This window comes from Lepidochelys kempii, chromosome 2, assembly GCF_965140265.1.
Source record: "Lepidochelys kempii isolate rLepKem1 chromosome 2, rLepKem1.hap2, whole genome shotgun sequence".
In the NCBI taxonomy this organism is placed as follows: Eukaryota; Metazoa; Chordata; order Testudines; family Cheloniidae; genus Lepidochelys; species Lepidochelys kempii.
The window spans coordinates 220,005,576-220,022,495 of record NC_133257.1 but is presented as its reverse complement, the minus strand read 5'-3'; the positions used below and the strand labels follow the sequence as shown (position 1 = coordinate 220,022,495).

Here is a 16,920-nt window from a genome sequence, read left to right as displayed (position 1 = left end):
TCATTGTCACAGAGATGTTCGGGATCTCTGGGTCCAGTGGCAGGCTACTTCCACATACCTCCATAATTTGAGGATATTAAAAGATCCCCAGAAACTTACTCATCACCATGGCCAGCTGCAACATTAGCAAGGACATATCTTCACAGAAACAGAGAAGGTTAAAGGGTGACTTGATCACAGTTTGTAAATAGCTTTATGTGGAACAAAATTTTGATAATAGAGTTTTCATTCTAGCAGATGAAGGTGTAACAAGATTCAGAGACTGGAAGGTGAAGCTACACAAATTCAGACTAGGAAATAAGGCAGAGGGTTTTTTTAACAGTATGGATAGTTAACCATTGGAACAGCTTACCAAGGGTTGTGGTGGATTCTCCATCACTGGCAATTTTTAAATTTAGATTGGATGTTTTTCTACAAGTTGCACTCTAGTGAAAACAAGAATTAATTCAGGGACATTCTATAGCCTGTGTTATGCAGGTGGTCAGATTAGATGATCACAGTAGTTCTTCTGGCTTTATAGTTAGAGCCCTGTGCAAATCACAATTTTTATTTTTAGAAAATTCACTACAGTGTAAATGATAAAGTATTTGATTTCACGGAGATTGTAGGAAATGAATTTTACAACTAAATTTAGTCAATTTGAAGGATGGAATGACCTTTAGAAGTAATATTAGTGAGTTTAAAAGATGGAATGAAACTGACTAACATTACTTATAAAGTAACACTACTATCTGCATTTGTTCTCACCACTACTAAGTGCCCCTTTCCAATCCTCCTATCCTCTTGACCATTGCTCCATCTCTTCCTCCCTTTGCACTTCTATATTCCTTAGACAAGCATCTAAATTCCGCTCACCCCATAAAAAATAAGCACAGGCAGCTTCAGTTTTTCAGTGTAAAAATTCTTTTTTCTTTGTGTTAATCCCATCAAATGGGGTCTGCTATACAAGTTGTCTCCCTCCCAAGTGCTGTGCTCAGTGCCATATTCTCTATCACACCACATACTAACATGTCTTCCTTTCTAACATCTCACCACTTCTTGGGCAACCTCTCTTTTTCCTTCTGTCTTGATCTTACCACATAGTAGTTAGGACAGCGCTTTACATAACCAAATCATCTGAGCCTGTACTCCCTCATTTTATTTTCATTCATAAATGTTACATTGAGCATGTACCAGTTGGTTATATTATTTGTTGAATAGTATGAATGTCACATTGCTCTAAAGTATCGGGGTAGTCGTGTGAGTCTGTATCCACAAAAACAACAAGACATGCATCTGAAGAAGTGGGTTTTTTACCCACTAAAGCTTATGCCCAAATAAATCTGTTAGTCTTTAAGGTGCCACATTGCTCTAATGTACTCATTCTTTACATGGTCTTTCTTGCTTACAGCAGTCATCCATCTCAACATTTGCATTTTTGGGTAACAAATCATTTGTTCATGTTTCTTCTTTGTTGTCCAATACTCATCATTATACATTATAAAACAGCAGTTTGTCCAGTTTTAGACTTTCCCTTTTAATCTTATTGGTATCTTCCTATCACATACTAAACCACTTCTCTCTCTCTCCATTTGAGGTAGGTATTTATTAATCCAGCTCTAATTTTGTCCTTCATTTCCCCAGATTCTGGAACCCACATACTTGAAACTGTGTTATGCTCAAATAAATTTGTTAGTCTCTAAAGTGCCACAAGTCCTCCTTTTCTTTTTGCGAATACAGACTGACACGGCTGCTACTCTGAAAACTATATACTCTGTTTTTCCTCTCCTTATTTTGAGCACGTCTCTCCAACCCATCTCTCTATTTATCAGGTTTTATCAGTGTACAAAATAACAATTTAAAAAAGTCAATTGATAGTCAAGTTCTTGCTTGGACTAGAAATATATGTATTTTTTGTCGTCCCCTTCCTCCTTCCCACTGTTTGTGTTCTCACTTGTTATGGTATGTCCAGATTTCAATTGACAAGGTGGATGAGCTAACATCTTTTATTGGACCAACTGCTGTTGATGAATGAGACAAGCTTTTGAGCTTACACAACTTTTCTTCAGGTCTGGGTTCGGTGTAAACTCGAAAACGTGTCTCTTTCACAACAGAAATTGGTCCAATAAAAGATATTACTTCACCCTCCTTGTCTCGAATATCCTTGAACCAACATGGCTTCAATGTCGCTGCAAACAAATTTAGGCTGGAAGCTTTTTGGGAATAGGGACTATTTCTTTCTTGTCTGTAAAATGCCGTACACAATTATGGCGTTGTATAAATAAAAGTTTCTCTTTCCTTGTTCCTTAATACTTGTGAAATGTACATGGAAACAAGAACTTGGTTCTTTAGTATATCTGTTCTTTAGGGTGTCTCAAGAAATCATAAGTGTAATTTTAATATGTCATTTTCAAAGCAATCAATAGTGATGGCACAAACAGTCATTAATGTGAAGAACATAAAGCAAAAACAAATGAACTTCTAAACAGCATTTTCAATGCTCACGTTCTTAGTGTTGCCAAAATAAACTGGAGATTGGTGGGAAAACAAACTAAAGAAATACAGAAATACAAGCGTAATTCTGAATTATTTAAAAAAAGAACCCCAAACAAAATCTCAAATGCAACTTTAATCTTACAATTATAAATTAATGTTTCCATAGCCAAACTAAGTCTGCTGTCTTGTCTGCCCGAATTGCAAGTCGTCTTTGAGATATGTAGTAATAAAGAGCTACATGCTGAGAGCATAGAAAAGGATGCAGTAAAAGCATAAAACAGTACATGGTGCAATTTAGTCTTACTGTAGAAGACTAAGTTTGTTCCTGTTTATTATATTATTTGCTGGATACTGTGAATGTCACGTTGCTCAGTATTCACTGATCATGTAATGAAAGACCCTAATGTTATGGTAACATTAATTTCCAGCCTTTAAATCAAGAAGTTAGTATGCCTTTCCTCAAAACCATACCTGTGTTTATTTGAATGCCTGATCTTGAAATGACTACGCAGATTCTCTTCTGATTTTGAGGCAAAAGCAATATCTGGAACAAACATGGAAAAGGATGTAGTTCTGAAAATAAAAGTTTAGAATGAAAGTTTCATTTTACCTTTGCTATAAACCAGTCAAAAAAGAAAAAAAAACTGCATAAAGAGAATGGTAACGTTGCACGGCTAGACACTCAAATGTCAGGAAATGCCAGAGTTAAACATGAACATGCATTTGTGCCAGTATGCAAAATATACCAGCAGTGTCTATAGAGTAAGCATGTACAAAATATGGGGAAATTACAAAGAAGTGGTCTGACTGGATTTGTTGTTTTTCTTTACATTTTTCTTTTTACTTTTATCTATCTGAAGGCTTTGTTTGTGAGAGGTTTTTCTCCCTTTGCATTCTGCATGCCACACCTTTGCATTCCCTAGAAATTACACAGGCCAAATATTGAAAAGCACTGCAGTAAAATATTTCATATAAAATTCTGTTGTTCACTTTACAAGAAAAAGTAGTGTGAGTAGCATTACATTTATGTAATCTTTTTAATTTCTGTCTTCCTAGTTTCTTAGTGGTAAGTATGTTTTTTAATATTAAATTCACAAACTAAAGATGAAAATGAGCTCCTCTAGATTTTAAAATTAGTATATGATTTTTTAATTCGCTGTTTATAGATTTTTAAAATATAATGGCCTCACTAATACTGAGCTAATGTTTCATCTTATGAAACTCTCCAATTTTAAAGCCTACATAATATTTTATCTGATTGACCTTGTAGGCGTCTATCTCAAGATCAGTCCCTATGCCACTGTCAAATATTTCAGTGCCAAAATCAACTGTTTCACGTGTGCCGTGCAATGTAGAAGGAATAAGCCCTGAATTAGAAAAAGTATTCATTAAAGAAACCAGTGGAAAAGAAGAAGTATCCAAGGTAAGGTTTAAGTTTTGGGGGTAATTTTACATTTTTAATGGTCAGAATTTAGTAACATGTTGTGAGAACCTCCTAAATGACTAATAAAGGGAATAAGGGAAGAAAGAGGGAATAATAAAGGGAAGGAGGAGGATCCTGGGAACTACAGGCCAGTCAGCCTCACCTCAGTCCCCGGAAAAATCATGGAGCAGGTCCTCAAAGAATCAATCCTGAAGCACTTACATGAGAGGAAAGTGATCAGGAACAGTCAGCATGGATTCACCAAGGGAAGGTCATGCCTGACTAATCTAATCGCCTTCTATGATGAGATTACTGGTTCTGTGGATGAAGGGAAAGCAGTGGATGTATTGTTTCTTGACTTTAGCAAAGCTTTTGACACTGTCTCCCACAGTATTCTTGTCAGCAAGGTAAAGACACTGTCCCCCCTCCCCGGTCTATGGAAATGGGGTAAGCGAGGGGCAGGAGCAGGGGGGGAATGGGACACCCTGACATTAGCCCTCCTCTCTCCTCCCCCTCCCCCACACACCAAGCAGGAGGCTCCCGGGAGCAGCTCCAAGGCAGAGGGCAGGAGCAGCACATGGCAGTGAGGGGAAGGACAGCTGAACTGCCAGTTGATAACCTGCTGGGCAGCTGCCGCACAAGGAACTTAGGATCCATCCTGATTCCAAGCCCTCACTAGCTAGCTCCAATGGGCTGCTCTTTTTGCAAACAGTGGACAAAGCAGGAGGCTGCCAAACAACATTATAAGGGAGCATTGCGCAACTTTAAACAAGCATGTTCCCTAATTGATCAGCAGCGTAACAACGTTAACCGGGATGACTTTAAGTGAGGAGTTACTGTCAAGCAATCCTGCCTTCTCCAGAGGGTTATTCAAGGCTGTGCATATATTTTGCATTAAATCTGGTCTTCCAAGGCTCACGTTTTCTATTTAGAAGTGGTCAATATTTTGACAGCGTTAAAAAAATAGCAAAAATAATACACATATTGTCTTAGTGTTATCTCCTAGAGTGTATATTACTGTGCCACTGCTGATGTAACTCTGGTTAGAGTTATGATCTGTTAAAGTTAGAGGTCATTAATGTATTTACCAGACAAATTGATTTTCTTGGACTCTAACATCTTATTACTGTACATGTTGGGCTCTACACTGTAAGTTGCTTGAATATTCTGCCTCTGATCCAGCAAAGCAGTTAAGCAGATAAATGTTTGCTCAGTTGGGGACAGAGAACTCAGCAGTGACCCTCTCTTCCAAAGGCCTTGCCAGATCTAGGGTTTCTTTTTGTGTCCCAAGAATCATAAGTTAGAAATATGACCTATTAGGTCTAGTACAGCCTTTTGCCAGTGGAGATTTGATTAGTATTGCACAAGACACTTTCTTCTGTTTTGTAAAGTCTAATTTAAAATGTCCCACGAGACAGAACCTCCATCACTTTCATGCAGATATTACTCCACAGCTTAATAGGTCTCTCTGTTGGGAAGTTTTTACTAATATAAATACGTAGTGTATATTTTCCTCTTCATTTTATCCCATTTCTTCTAGTTTTACCCTTTTATATAATCTTAACTCTTCTTCCTCTTCATTTATGGACTTCAAAGTAATCATTTAAAATAATAGCCTTGACTGCCTTTGGGAGAAGTTGGTCTACTGGCTGCTTATGCTATTTTAAGAACGTAGGTGGATAAATACTTCTACAATATTATCTTCACTCCACTGTCCAGTATAGTTATCTAGTCAAGTAATGCATATTTAACTCTTAATATTTGCTTGTATGTCAATCCCTCCAGCTCCTAATACATTTTGTTGCTGTACTGTGAACCTCTTCCAATTTGTCAATATCTTTCTTGTAATGAAGGTACTAAAACCAAACAAAATATTGTAAGTGCAGTTGCACCAGAGCCATATTTAGGGTGATTATTATTTTCTTGCTCCACAGCATCTGTATTTGCTGCTCAGAATTGCATTGTTCCTTTTGTCTGCAATAATGCATTGCAAATTCATGTCCACGTGGTTGTCCGTTATCATTCCTAAGTTTATATGAGCATTACTGCCTTCAAGAATTCTCTCTTCTGTTGAATAACTGTATTTTGGATTCTTTTCCCTTAAATGTTATAAAATGCATTTTATTTTTGGCAGTTGCAGATTTTTTGAGTCCCCTTGTATTATTTTTATCATTTTTCCCCATCTGCTCCCAATTTATCTGTGAATTTTGTCAACAAGCTCTTTATTCTGTTTTTTTAGATCATTAATGAACTTTAAATAAGACTGGGTACAGTGTAGGACCAAATTAAGCCCTGGGGTACATGAATGCAGCTGCATTGACTTCAGCTGAATTACCCTTACATCAGAGCTGAAATTTAATCCACAGATTCAGCTGGTAATCTATTAAACTTCTTCCCAAATTTTATACTTTAACATTTATCATAATATTCTATTTACAGTCTTGCAGAAAGCTTTTTCAATCCACATAAATCTTCACATGAATCAGTCTGAATTAATTAAAACTTGTGTTTGCAGGACATGCTTTACTATTTACTTTGCTTTACTATATTTAACAAATATAGTGTTTCCTGCTTTCCTTTTGCTAACTTAATTTTGTAAGCATATTTTTTAAAAATCAACAGTTATGTTAGTTTGCAAGATATATTCTGCTTCACCACATGCTGCTTATTGCTCTTGAGTCTCTAAAAGCTAGAAATATTTTTCTCTTATTTATTCCACTTTTTTTTGCTAGGCATAGAAGTTAGACGTAAAGGATAGTAATTGCTAGAATATTCTCACTATGTATTTATACTTCTCAAAAATAATTGTTAAAGGCACAGTAACTTTATTAGCTAATTCCCTTACTGTTCTAGTTGAATATAGTTTGGATGGCTAACTTGTATATTTTCAGATATTCTCTTTCCTTCTATTTAGTAATGTGTATATTTTAAAAATCTTCCTCTTTGCTTAAATATCCTTACTCTTCCTTTTTTCTTGTTAAAAACAGTTAAATATTAGCCATTTCTGAGTCCTTGTTAATATTATCCCATCCTTATTTATTAATGGACTTAATTTCTTTCTACCACTGCTTCCTTTCTGAATGCACATATGTAAGCCCTCTATATTCCTCTTAGCTGCTGTTGGTTCTCTTCCCCCGCCCCCTTTTGGCTAACACTAACCCATTCTCCTTTTTGCTGTCTATTTTGCCAGCAAGCTTTAGTTGTTTTCTTCTTTGGTTGCTCTCCCTTTCCATTTATAGTATGAACTATGATCAATTTCCTCCTGCAGCCATGTGTATGGATTTGGAGTCTGGATTTTGTCCTCTTAGTCTGCAGTAGATCTACAATACAGTGTGTTTGTGGTGGCCGGAGTGGAGTACTGAATTTTATTTAGATGGAAAGCATGATCAACCTCTCATGTTTCATGTATGGAAAATCAGAGGTGTCCAGTTACAGGGCATTTTTCTACTTGTTCAACCAATAGACAAATGCCAGTAGCTGGACATTGTTTTTCTGTACATTAAGTATAAATGAACATACCTGATCCAAAACCTTTATATAAAGTTTTTTAAATTAGAACATTTTAGCTGTGTAAAGATGTGACACTATATTTAAAAAAAAAAAAAAAAAAAGCCATCCTAGAAAAGATTAGCCTTTTTAAATGTTCACTTTAACCATGTATTTTGTTTAATTTCTAATACTTGTGGAACAAGAGAGTAAACTAGTTTATGTGTGTCCCTCTGTCCAAAGATTCAATCCTGTATCAAGATATGACTGTTTTCTAATCTCCATAAGTGTGAAAGATCCTTGCAGTATCCCTTCAGCTCCTGTTTGAATATCCACTGGTTTCATTTATTCTTATTCCAAGGCATTCTTGGAATGCACTGTAGAGTTTTGCTTTCACTGGTCTTGACTATGTCTGCTTCTACTACAATGTTGGTCCGCTTCACTGCTATTATAAAGGGCAAAGACAATTTGTATCTTATCTCTGTCTTTATGATGTTCCAGCTTGGATGGTGGTTTTAAATAGAAAAAGTTCTAACTTTGAGACTGAAATATTTATTTCCTAAACAGCTGTAAGTTATGTGGAAACTAGATCTCTTGTGCCTATTATAGGTACACTGTATCTCAGTAACATTACTAATGCTCAGAATGTAGGTGGTTTCCGTCTACCATTGAGGCCTGGTATGCACTGCGCCTCTTGTTCCGGTGGAGTACAGGAGTTGACGGGAGAGCGCTCGGCGGTCAATTTATCACATCTAGACTAGATGCGATAAATCGACCCCCGCTGGATCCATCGCTACCCGTCAATCCTGCGGGTAATGTAGACAAGCCCTGAGTGTAGTTTATTGGTGAATTTTAATGGAGTACCTTGAGAAGGATATGCTGCTGTCAGATTGGCCATGTCTTTATCTCTGCTTAAGGGACTTTTTGCAAGAGAGAGAGGGAGACAAATAGCTGTCAATGTCATGCCATTTTCTGGGCTCAGTTAGCATTCTGTCAATATACAAAAGACTAACACACGTGACTTGATTCTCTTACCAAAAGCACTCACAATACAGAAAAATTCATTTAATTTTCCATGAACTTATCATTATGAGAAGTTAAAGCAGCTGTTGTGAATTAATTACTTCATTTCTTCAGTTTAAAATTGTGAAGACCTCAATTTTTAACATACTCCATAAACTGTAGATATGGCTCATGGAAAGTAATTTTGAAATATTGATTTAAGTTGTTAAAAGCCATTCAGGGTCTTTAAAATATTTTGATTTTTACTTGCTGGAATTTAAAAACTGCACAAGAAACAACATTAAAGTGAAAGTTCACAGTTAGTATTTTTACAGGTTTTTTTAAATTGCATTCCTCAGTACAGTAAAGAGGCTTGAATTTTATATGAAGGGGAAGTAGAATTCTGCAGAAGAAAAGTAGTCTCTGAAATATCTATGGGAATTTTCTAAGTAGTGAACACCATTACATAAAACTTACATAGAATAGTGTCTGTCTGTCTAGAGAATGAAAACTTCTGTTTTCCATAATCTTAGCTTCATGGCAAGGTGAAATATTTTGTATGTGATACACTTCTTGACTGTACAGTGGCATTTTTGCCCCTCAAAATTTAAATATTTAAAACTACTGACTTGTTAAAGGTTTCAGAGTAGCAGCCATGTTAGTCTGTATTAGCAAAAAGAAAAGGAGTACTTGTGGCACCAAAGAGACTAACAAATTTATTTGATCATAAGCTTTCGTGAGCTACAGCTCACTGAATGCATCCGATGAAGTGAGCTGTAGCTCACGAAAGCTTATGCTCAAATAAATTTGTTAGTCTCTAAGGTACCACAAGTACTCCTTTTCTTTTTGGCTTATTAAAACTGTTCCTGTTTGAGGTCTGATTTTTTTTTCCCTTTTATGTACTTAATCTTCTTTATAGTGAAATCTAATTCCTGATTAGTGATAAATGTTCATCTTTAGAGGAGTAAAATGAAATTATATTTTCTCTATAATTCACAGAACAATTGATTATTGTTGCTAAATGAGCATCTACATTTGGTCTGATAACAATCATTACAAGGAAAATGTGTTCTGATTGGGCCCTGAAGGTGTTCGTTTCTTGTGTTCAGACATCATGCCATGGCATGCTGTGTTGGACGTTTACCAAGCACTTACTGTTGGTGAAAGTTTGACCATTTATGTTTAGAGTTTTCTTTTCTGAGAAGTAGTGTACCATATATATATAACACAGTTTCAGTTAACAGTCTAAATTTCATATGATTTGATGACAGCTTTCTTTTTTCCATTCAAGATGGCATATGAAAAGAAAAGTGAAATTAAAGCTATGTAGTCATAATTTTTACCCATGTTATCAGTAGCTTTAGTAAGTTTTTACTGTGAAATATTTAGTCTATATAGTATTGCATACAAAAAATATGTTGAAAGAACATTATTAAGGTTATGAAGTGAAAGCATTCAGATGTTAGGACATGCTAGAATTAATGCTGTCAGAGCCACAGAGCTCCTATGCGGTGCTAAGCAAGTCACTTGTTCAAAGTAAAAGTCCGCCGAATTTTTTAACAAGGGCAAAACAATGTATTTCCCCTAGCCTCATTCTCAGAAATGGCTGAACCGTTTTGTCTAAAATAAAATTTTAAAAAAATCTTTCCTATTCCTTGCCTAAATGAGACTAAAATTGGTATGTTCATTTATTGCTTTTATTTGTTCTCCCGCTCCTGTTTTTAAGTGCAATGTAATTCAGATTTGTAGAGCCCTGCGCTGATACACAAATGTGTATCTGCATCCAATCCATGGTCCGCAAAAATTATCTGTGGATTTGAAGGGCTCTAAACTGAGGGCCTGCCCGAGGCTCCAAGGCATTTCCCCCCCCTCCCCCCCCAGCCAGAGCCTGGTCAGAGAGAGATACATAAGCAGCTGTGGGGAGCCCGTGCGGAGTTGTGGACCCTCCCTGCCCTCGGCTGGGCGGGGAGCGGTGACACGGCCAGGGGCTGCTCTCAGTCCCTCTCCCCACACCGCAGGCAGGTGGAGGGTCCACCACGGCTCCTCGGCTGGGCGCCACACCGCTCTGGGAGCGGGGAGACCTTTGGAGCTGCCTGTGGGCTGCTCAGGTCTGCCTACCCTGGGCAGGGGGCCTGAGCATCCCCCTATCAAATGTCACAGCTTTCCAGCCCCCCCCACCCAGTATCCCTTTCCACCCAGGGCAGGTGGAGAGACCCAGCGTCCCCACAGCTGCCAGCACAGCTCTCCTGGACCCGGCTCTGGCAGAGGGGCGGCTCTGAGCTGCAACCTGGCCATGGTAAGAGCTAGGCAGGCAGCTGTGCGGTGGCAGACCCTCCAACTGCCCTGGGCAGGGAGCCCGAGCAGCCCCCGGCCCATGTCCTGCCCTCCAACCCCTCCACCCACCTAGTATCCCTGCTCCCCAGCCCCTCTGCCCAGGGAAGGTGGAGAGACCCAGACTCTTCACAGCTGCCTCCGCAGCTCTCCCTGACCCAGCTCTGGCTGGGGGCGTGGAGTGTGTGGATCCTCTACCTGCCCTGGGTGTGGGGCCCAAGCAGCCCCCTCCCCCCCCACACAGTGTCCCTGTCCCCTCCAACCCCACCCCCCGCAGATATAAAGTGGATACCCTAGCTTTGCAGGGCTCTACAGATTTGACAGGGGATGTTGCGAGAACACTGTTCTCAAAGACAAAACTATATGCCCAGGCAGGAAAAGAATAGCAAATAGGTGGAGTACACCAACCTGGTTTGTCACTATCACCAAAAGGGGAGTGGGCAGGAGAGGCTTAAACAGTGGACCAGAGAATGGTACGCCATAGTTGAAAAAATCATATATTTTTTTTAAACTAGGCATGTAACATACTATTATATTTTCATCTTTCATTGTACTCTCACCAAAACTAGCTACACCAAAGCATAAAATCCTATCAACTGGAGATCTTTGTTAAGGCGATTTTTTTTTCTTTTTGTAACAATAGAAACTTATTGGAAATTATACTAGTGTAGTTATCTCTGTTAAACAAAACTGAGAAGTTAAGCTAGGGGTGGCCAACCTGTGGCTCCAGAGCCACATGCGGCTCCTTGCATAGGCACCAACTCCGGGACTGGAGCTACAGGCGCCAACTTTCCAAAGTGCTGGGGAAGGGGGTGGGGGGGAAATGTGTGCTCACGGCCCTGCCCCTGCTTCACCCCTTCTCCCAAGGCCCCTACTCCTTCCTGCCCCCTTCTCTGAGCCTGCCACGCCCTCGCTCCTCCCCCTCCCCCAAGAGCCTCCTGCATGCCACAGGAGGCATGGGGAATGAGGGGGGGGCGCTGATCAGCAGGGCTGCTGGCAGGCCCGGGGGGTCGGCGGGGGGGAGCTGATGGGGGGCTGCTGATGTATTACTGTGGCTCTTTGGCAATGTACATGGGTAAATTCTGGCTCCTTCTCAGGCACAGGTTGGCCACCCCTAAGTTAAGCAGTTATTTAACATTTTGTATTGTTACTTTTAAAAATACCTTTGTATTTATTTAAGCAGAATAAATCTTAGCACTCTAGAATAAACTGAAATGCATCCAGTCCTGAAACTTGTATGAGAAATACAGTTGCAGCAGCAGTTGCCCTGCAGCAAAAGGGTTAATGTGTATTTTATGATTCTTTCCTTTTTAAATAACATGCTTGGTTTAGAACAGATCTTTGTAGTCAAGACCTGAGTCTTCAGTGGGAGCTTTGCAGGCTGAAGACTTTTAGAATCAGCCCTTCCTATATAATCTAAGCGTTGTTTCTGTTGCAGCCTTTGGATATTCCTGATGGTCGAAGAGCACCCTTGCCTGCTCATTATCGTAGCAGTAGCACGCGTAGCATTGATACACAGACTCCCTCTGTCCAAGAGCGCAGCAGCAGCTGCAGCAGCCACTCACCATGTGTCTCTCCCTTTTGCCCTCCGGAATCTCAGGATGGGAGTCCTTGCTCAACAGAAGATTTGCTATATGACCGTGATAAAGGTGAGAGTTGAACCATCCATTTGAGCATACTGAGATAGCCTGTGGTGTCCTGCATTTACTACTACCTTCATTTTACTCATTACATCAATTTTTTTTTTTTTTTTTGTTCAGTTGTTGTAGTGGGATTGCGGACGAGGATTCATCTTAAAATTGGTTTTGTTTGTGAACATATGTTTTCCCCTCTTGTTTGTGAAATTTCACAAACATCTTCCATAAATATGTCAGAGGAGCACAGCAGAGTAAGAAGTACGTATGAAGGGTATAGCATGAAGAATGCAGAAAGCAACAAATATATGTTCCAAAAAAGTGTTTTATAAAGGAGTATGTAGAATCTATTCATCATGTGAGTGGGTTACTTGCTGATCAAAATGGTGAATCTGAATGTTTATGAACCTTGTTCAAAATATGATTTTGCATTTTTCTAACTTTATATTTGTAACTATCCAGTGGGATGCAACAGTTAATAGTGGGAACTTGCTGATGAATTTGTATTTGGCTGCATTGCATAACTGAACAGGATTTCTGAATGACTTCTTAGTTAAATTTTACATTCAAACCACTGTCAATATCTTTCACTTTTCTCTGTCAAGGTTTTAAATGGCAATGGAACTTGGTAGGGTTCCAGTATTTGAAAGAGTTAACAGATAAATGATGTAATACACAAAGATGTAAGTAGCAATACTGTACGCTGCAGTATCATTAGCCTTTGTACTAGTAGCAGTACACATGTTGGAGAGAAAATGTCTTGTGTGAATGGGGAATCCCAGCATTCATAAACTTCATTTCCAGTACCTACAGAATGACAGAATAGTTTTTTAGTTTCAGTTAAAAATCTAATTTGTTTTGTGACTGGCCAGATTAATTTTCCTTTTATTATTCTTTTTGGTTTTTTTTGTTTCCAGGGTTATGCTTTTAGTAGTTTGTCTTTTGTTTCCTGATCACCTACTACTTCTAAAGATTGGAATTTTTTCTCAGAGTAGGAGTTGGCTCACTAAACAGGAGATCTGTTGCATATATGGTACCATTGTTTTGTCAATTTTAAAATATTGCTGTAAACCTGAGTAAAAATTGTAAAATGCCCCTATTTTACTGACCAAAGACAGATCATTTGATCGGGAATTTTAATTTTCTTTTTCTTTTTAGAGGTAGCCTGTTCTTGATGCATTATTTCAATAGCTATGAATTGTTTAGGAAAGTTGTCCAAAGTAATGTAATGTTACTCCTTTTCAGTCTGTTCTTGCTATAGGTTTAAAATAAAAAAACCAAAACTTATTTCAGTTAGCTGTAAGTAAGAATTGTTCTTCGAGTGCTTGTTCACGTCCATTCCACATTAGGCGTGCACGTGTCACGTGCATGAGCGTCGGAAATTTTTTCCCTTAGAGGCTCCCAGCGGGGCCCCTGAGTATATATATGCCACTGCACCATGCGTATATACCCCTGCCGCCTGACCCCCTCCAGTTCCTTCTTACCATCCGTGGCAGCGTTGGAACAACCTCTCTCTCTTGGATGAGAGCAGTCCCTTAGCCTTTCTCATAGATAGCTGTTATCAGTTAGTTAGCATAACTTGGTTATGGACACTTAAGTGATTAGGTGCCTGGAGGCTTCCAGCACCCGCTGTGGGGCATGCCGCAGGCCCACGGGTTTAAGACTTGTGCCACGTGCCGCAAGCCTATGCCAATTAGTGACCCCCACGGCTCGTGTCCCCATTGCCTGGGGGAAGAACATCAAACTGAGCGGTGTAGGATTTGCAAGGCGTTCAAGCCAAGAACAAAGAAAGAAAGAGACTTTCGTTTAAAGCAGTTGTTGATGGAAGCCGCATTGCAACCACTGGGCCTGGAGCGCCTGACGCCTACTCCGGCTTCCTCGGTGCATAGTGCCTCAGAGCCGTCGGGAGACCCAGCACTGGCTAAACACCGAAAGCCATTGGCCCCAGAGCACCAGACTAGGCCCGGGCACCGCTCGTCCTCCCTGGTGCAGCCCACAGCGCAGCCAAAAGGAAGGCACAGATGTTCCCCGCGTCGGAGGCCGGCACCTTCCAAGGCCCCGAGCACTGATAAGAGTGGGAAGGTCGCTCTACCGGCGCTGGCACCAGTGGCTTCAGCACCGCAAGTCCCACCGAGCCCAGGCCGAAGTGAGCTCAGTGCGGACAATGGGCTTGAGGACTTAATGGATCAGCCCTCCACGCCTGGCACCTTTGAAGCGGCAAAGGACCTCATTGAACTGTCGGTGACAAGCTGCCTCCCATACAGGGAGAATCCTCTGGCACCCATGTCATGGGTGCCGTCAAGGGGTAAGCCGGCAGTGCTGTGCCATTCGAGGACACCGTCCCGGCATCGCTCCCGGAGTTGGTCCAGATAGAGCTCCGTGTCTGCAGACTCCCAGTTACCCGTGGCTCAGAAGGAAGTCGTGGTACAGGGAGTGGGTCGGCACGAGGAAGTAACAGAAGAGGCACGACGCTCTCTGGCACCAATTAGAGGCCAGCACCAGGAGGAGTCAAGACAGCCCTCTCCAGAGGACTCCCGCAGATGCCAATCCCAGTCCCGAGGGCGCCAGTCCTGGTCCTGGGGATATCAGTACCGGTCTTGCTCCCATTCCATTAGGAGCCGCTTGTTGACCTCCCGCCAGCACAGATCATTGGCACTGCCGTGGCCTTCGCAGTCAGCATCACTGCAGTCCAGCACCGACTCCAGTCATAACAGTTACTCACACTGTGCTCCGGACAGCAAGGACCCTCAAACAGGGTGGAACCCCCAGTGGGGGCTGCCAGGTCATTGGCCTTTCTAGACTCATTGGGCCTATCAACGGCGCCAAGGGGCCCCATCCAGGGCGAGCTGCTTGGTGCAGCAGTCCCCTTCCCCGCACCGATGGCACTGGAAGCTACCGTATCCAGGCCTCCAGCATCTCCCCAGGATAAACCGGAGAGACCAGCATCGAGGTCTCCTGCCTCAGCCCGAGCCGGAGGCCCTTCCCATGGAAGAAGGGGAGTGGGAGGACCAGCCAGAGTGGGGTGAGCAGCTGCTAACCTCCTCATCGTCCCCAGATGAGGCAGTGGCAGGAACAGCGGTGTCCAGCCCTCCACCCATTAGACCACAGAGCCCACCAGGAGCTACTACATGGGGTTGCCCAGTACTTGGGGTTGCAGGCCGAGGAGACAGTTGAGCAGGAGGACCCCATCTTGGACATTTTGAGCCCCGAAGGTCCATCTAGACTAGTGCTCCCGCTCATTAAGACCATCCAATCGAATTATAAGACTATATGGCAGACCCCTGCCTCCAGCGCTCCAAAGGTCAAAGGTGTGGAGTGCAAGTACTTTGCCCCGTCAAAGGGCTACGAATTCTTGTTCTGCCACCCAAGTCCGTGCTCCCTGGTGGTCTCTGTGGTGAACGAAAGGGAGCGCCATGGACAACAGGCCCCGGCACCTATGGCCAAGGAGGCAAAATGTCTGGACCTTTTTGTCAGAAAAGTGTACTTGTCAGGGGGCCTTCAGTTGAGGATCACTAACCAGCAGGCCATCCTCAACAGGCATAATTTTAACTCCTGGGCAGCGGTGGGGAAGCTTAAGGACAGCCTGCTGCAAGGTTCCCAACAGGAGTTTATGGCCCTGGTGGACGAGGGCAAGGCAGTCACTAAGACCTCTCTCCAGGCCTCCCTGGATTCAGCAGTTGCGGTGGCCAGAACAATTGTGTCAGGGGTGGTCATGAGGCTCGATGTGGCTGCAGGAGTCAGGCCTGCCGTCTGAGGTCTAGAGTATGCTTCAGGACCTCCCCTTTGAAGGGTCCAGGCTCTTTTCGAACCAGACAGATGCGAGGCTGCATAGCCTCAAGGACTTGAGGGCTACACGTAAGTCACTGGATATGCACGCCCCGGTGACGCAGAGGAAGCCTTTTAAGCCTCAGCCTCCCCCTCAGCGCCAGTACCAGCCTCGTCCATAGGTATGAACCTTACCGTAGGCGAGGCAGGGATAACGGGCGATGGCGCAATAACAACAACAATAATGCGCCGGGTCAGAACCACGGTCAGCACAAATCCCAGCCAGGCACTAAGCCAGGCTTTTGAAGGTGCGCTTCAGGACTGCATACCAGACCAGTCACCGGATCTGTCCCCTTGTTTCCTGAACCGCCTGGCCCGTTTCTCCCATGCATGGTCCAGCATTACATTGGGACCTTACGTTGGGTCTTACACACAGTACGGAATGGGTACTCGCTGCAATTCTCTTCCTTCCTTCCCTCCCTCCCACCCCCCTTCCCCATCCCTCTTCAGGGACCCCTCTCATGAGCATCTCCTAGAGAACAAGGTTCGCTCGTTGCTGGGGGCAGTAGAGGCGGTGCCGCACGGCCTAAGGGGGAAAGGTTTCTTCTCCTGGTACTTCCTCATCCCCAAGGCCAAAGAGGACCTTCATCCCATTTTAGACCTGCGTGGGGTCAACAAGTTCCTGGTCAAGGCCCAGTTCCGCATGATCTCTCTGGGCACCATCATCCCTTCCCTGGATCTGGGAGGCTGGTACGCTCCCCTCGACATGAAGGACATGTACTTTCATATCGCCATCCACCCAAC

The 16,920-nt window shown here is 42.3% G+C and overlaps 1 protein-coding gene across 5 annotated transcripts in view; it reads left to right on the top strand.

The window, feature by feature from the left end:
- The window catches only part of GLCCI1 (glucocorticoid induced 1), a 102,998-nt gene that overhangs the window by 69,679 nt on the left and 16,399 nt on the right, over positions 1–16,920 (top strand). For 4 of the 5 annotated variants that reach the window (XM_073333856.1, XM_073333855.1, XM_073333859.1 and 1 more), the window contains exons 5-6: positions 3,746–3,898; positions 12,156–12,366. In XM_073333856.1, coding sequence (XP_073189957.1) covers positions 3,746–3,898; positions 12,156–12,366 — 364 coding nt within the window. The remainder of the gene's footprint in view (positions 1–3,745; positions 3,899–12,155; positions 12,367–16,920) is intronic. The other variant, XM_073333857.1, reaches the window with a different exon arrangement.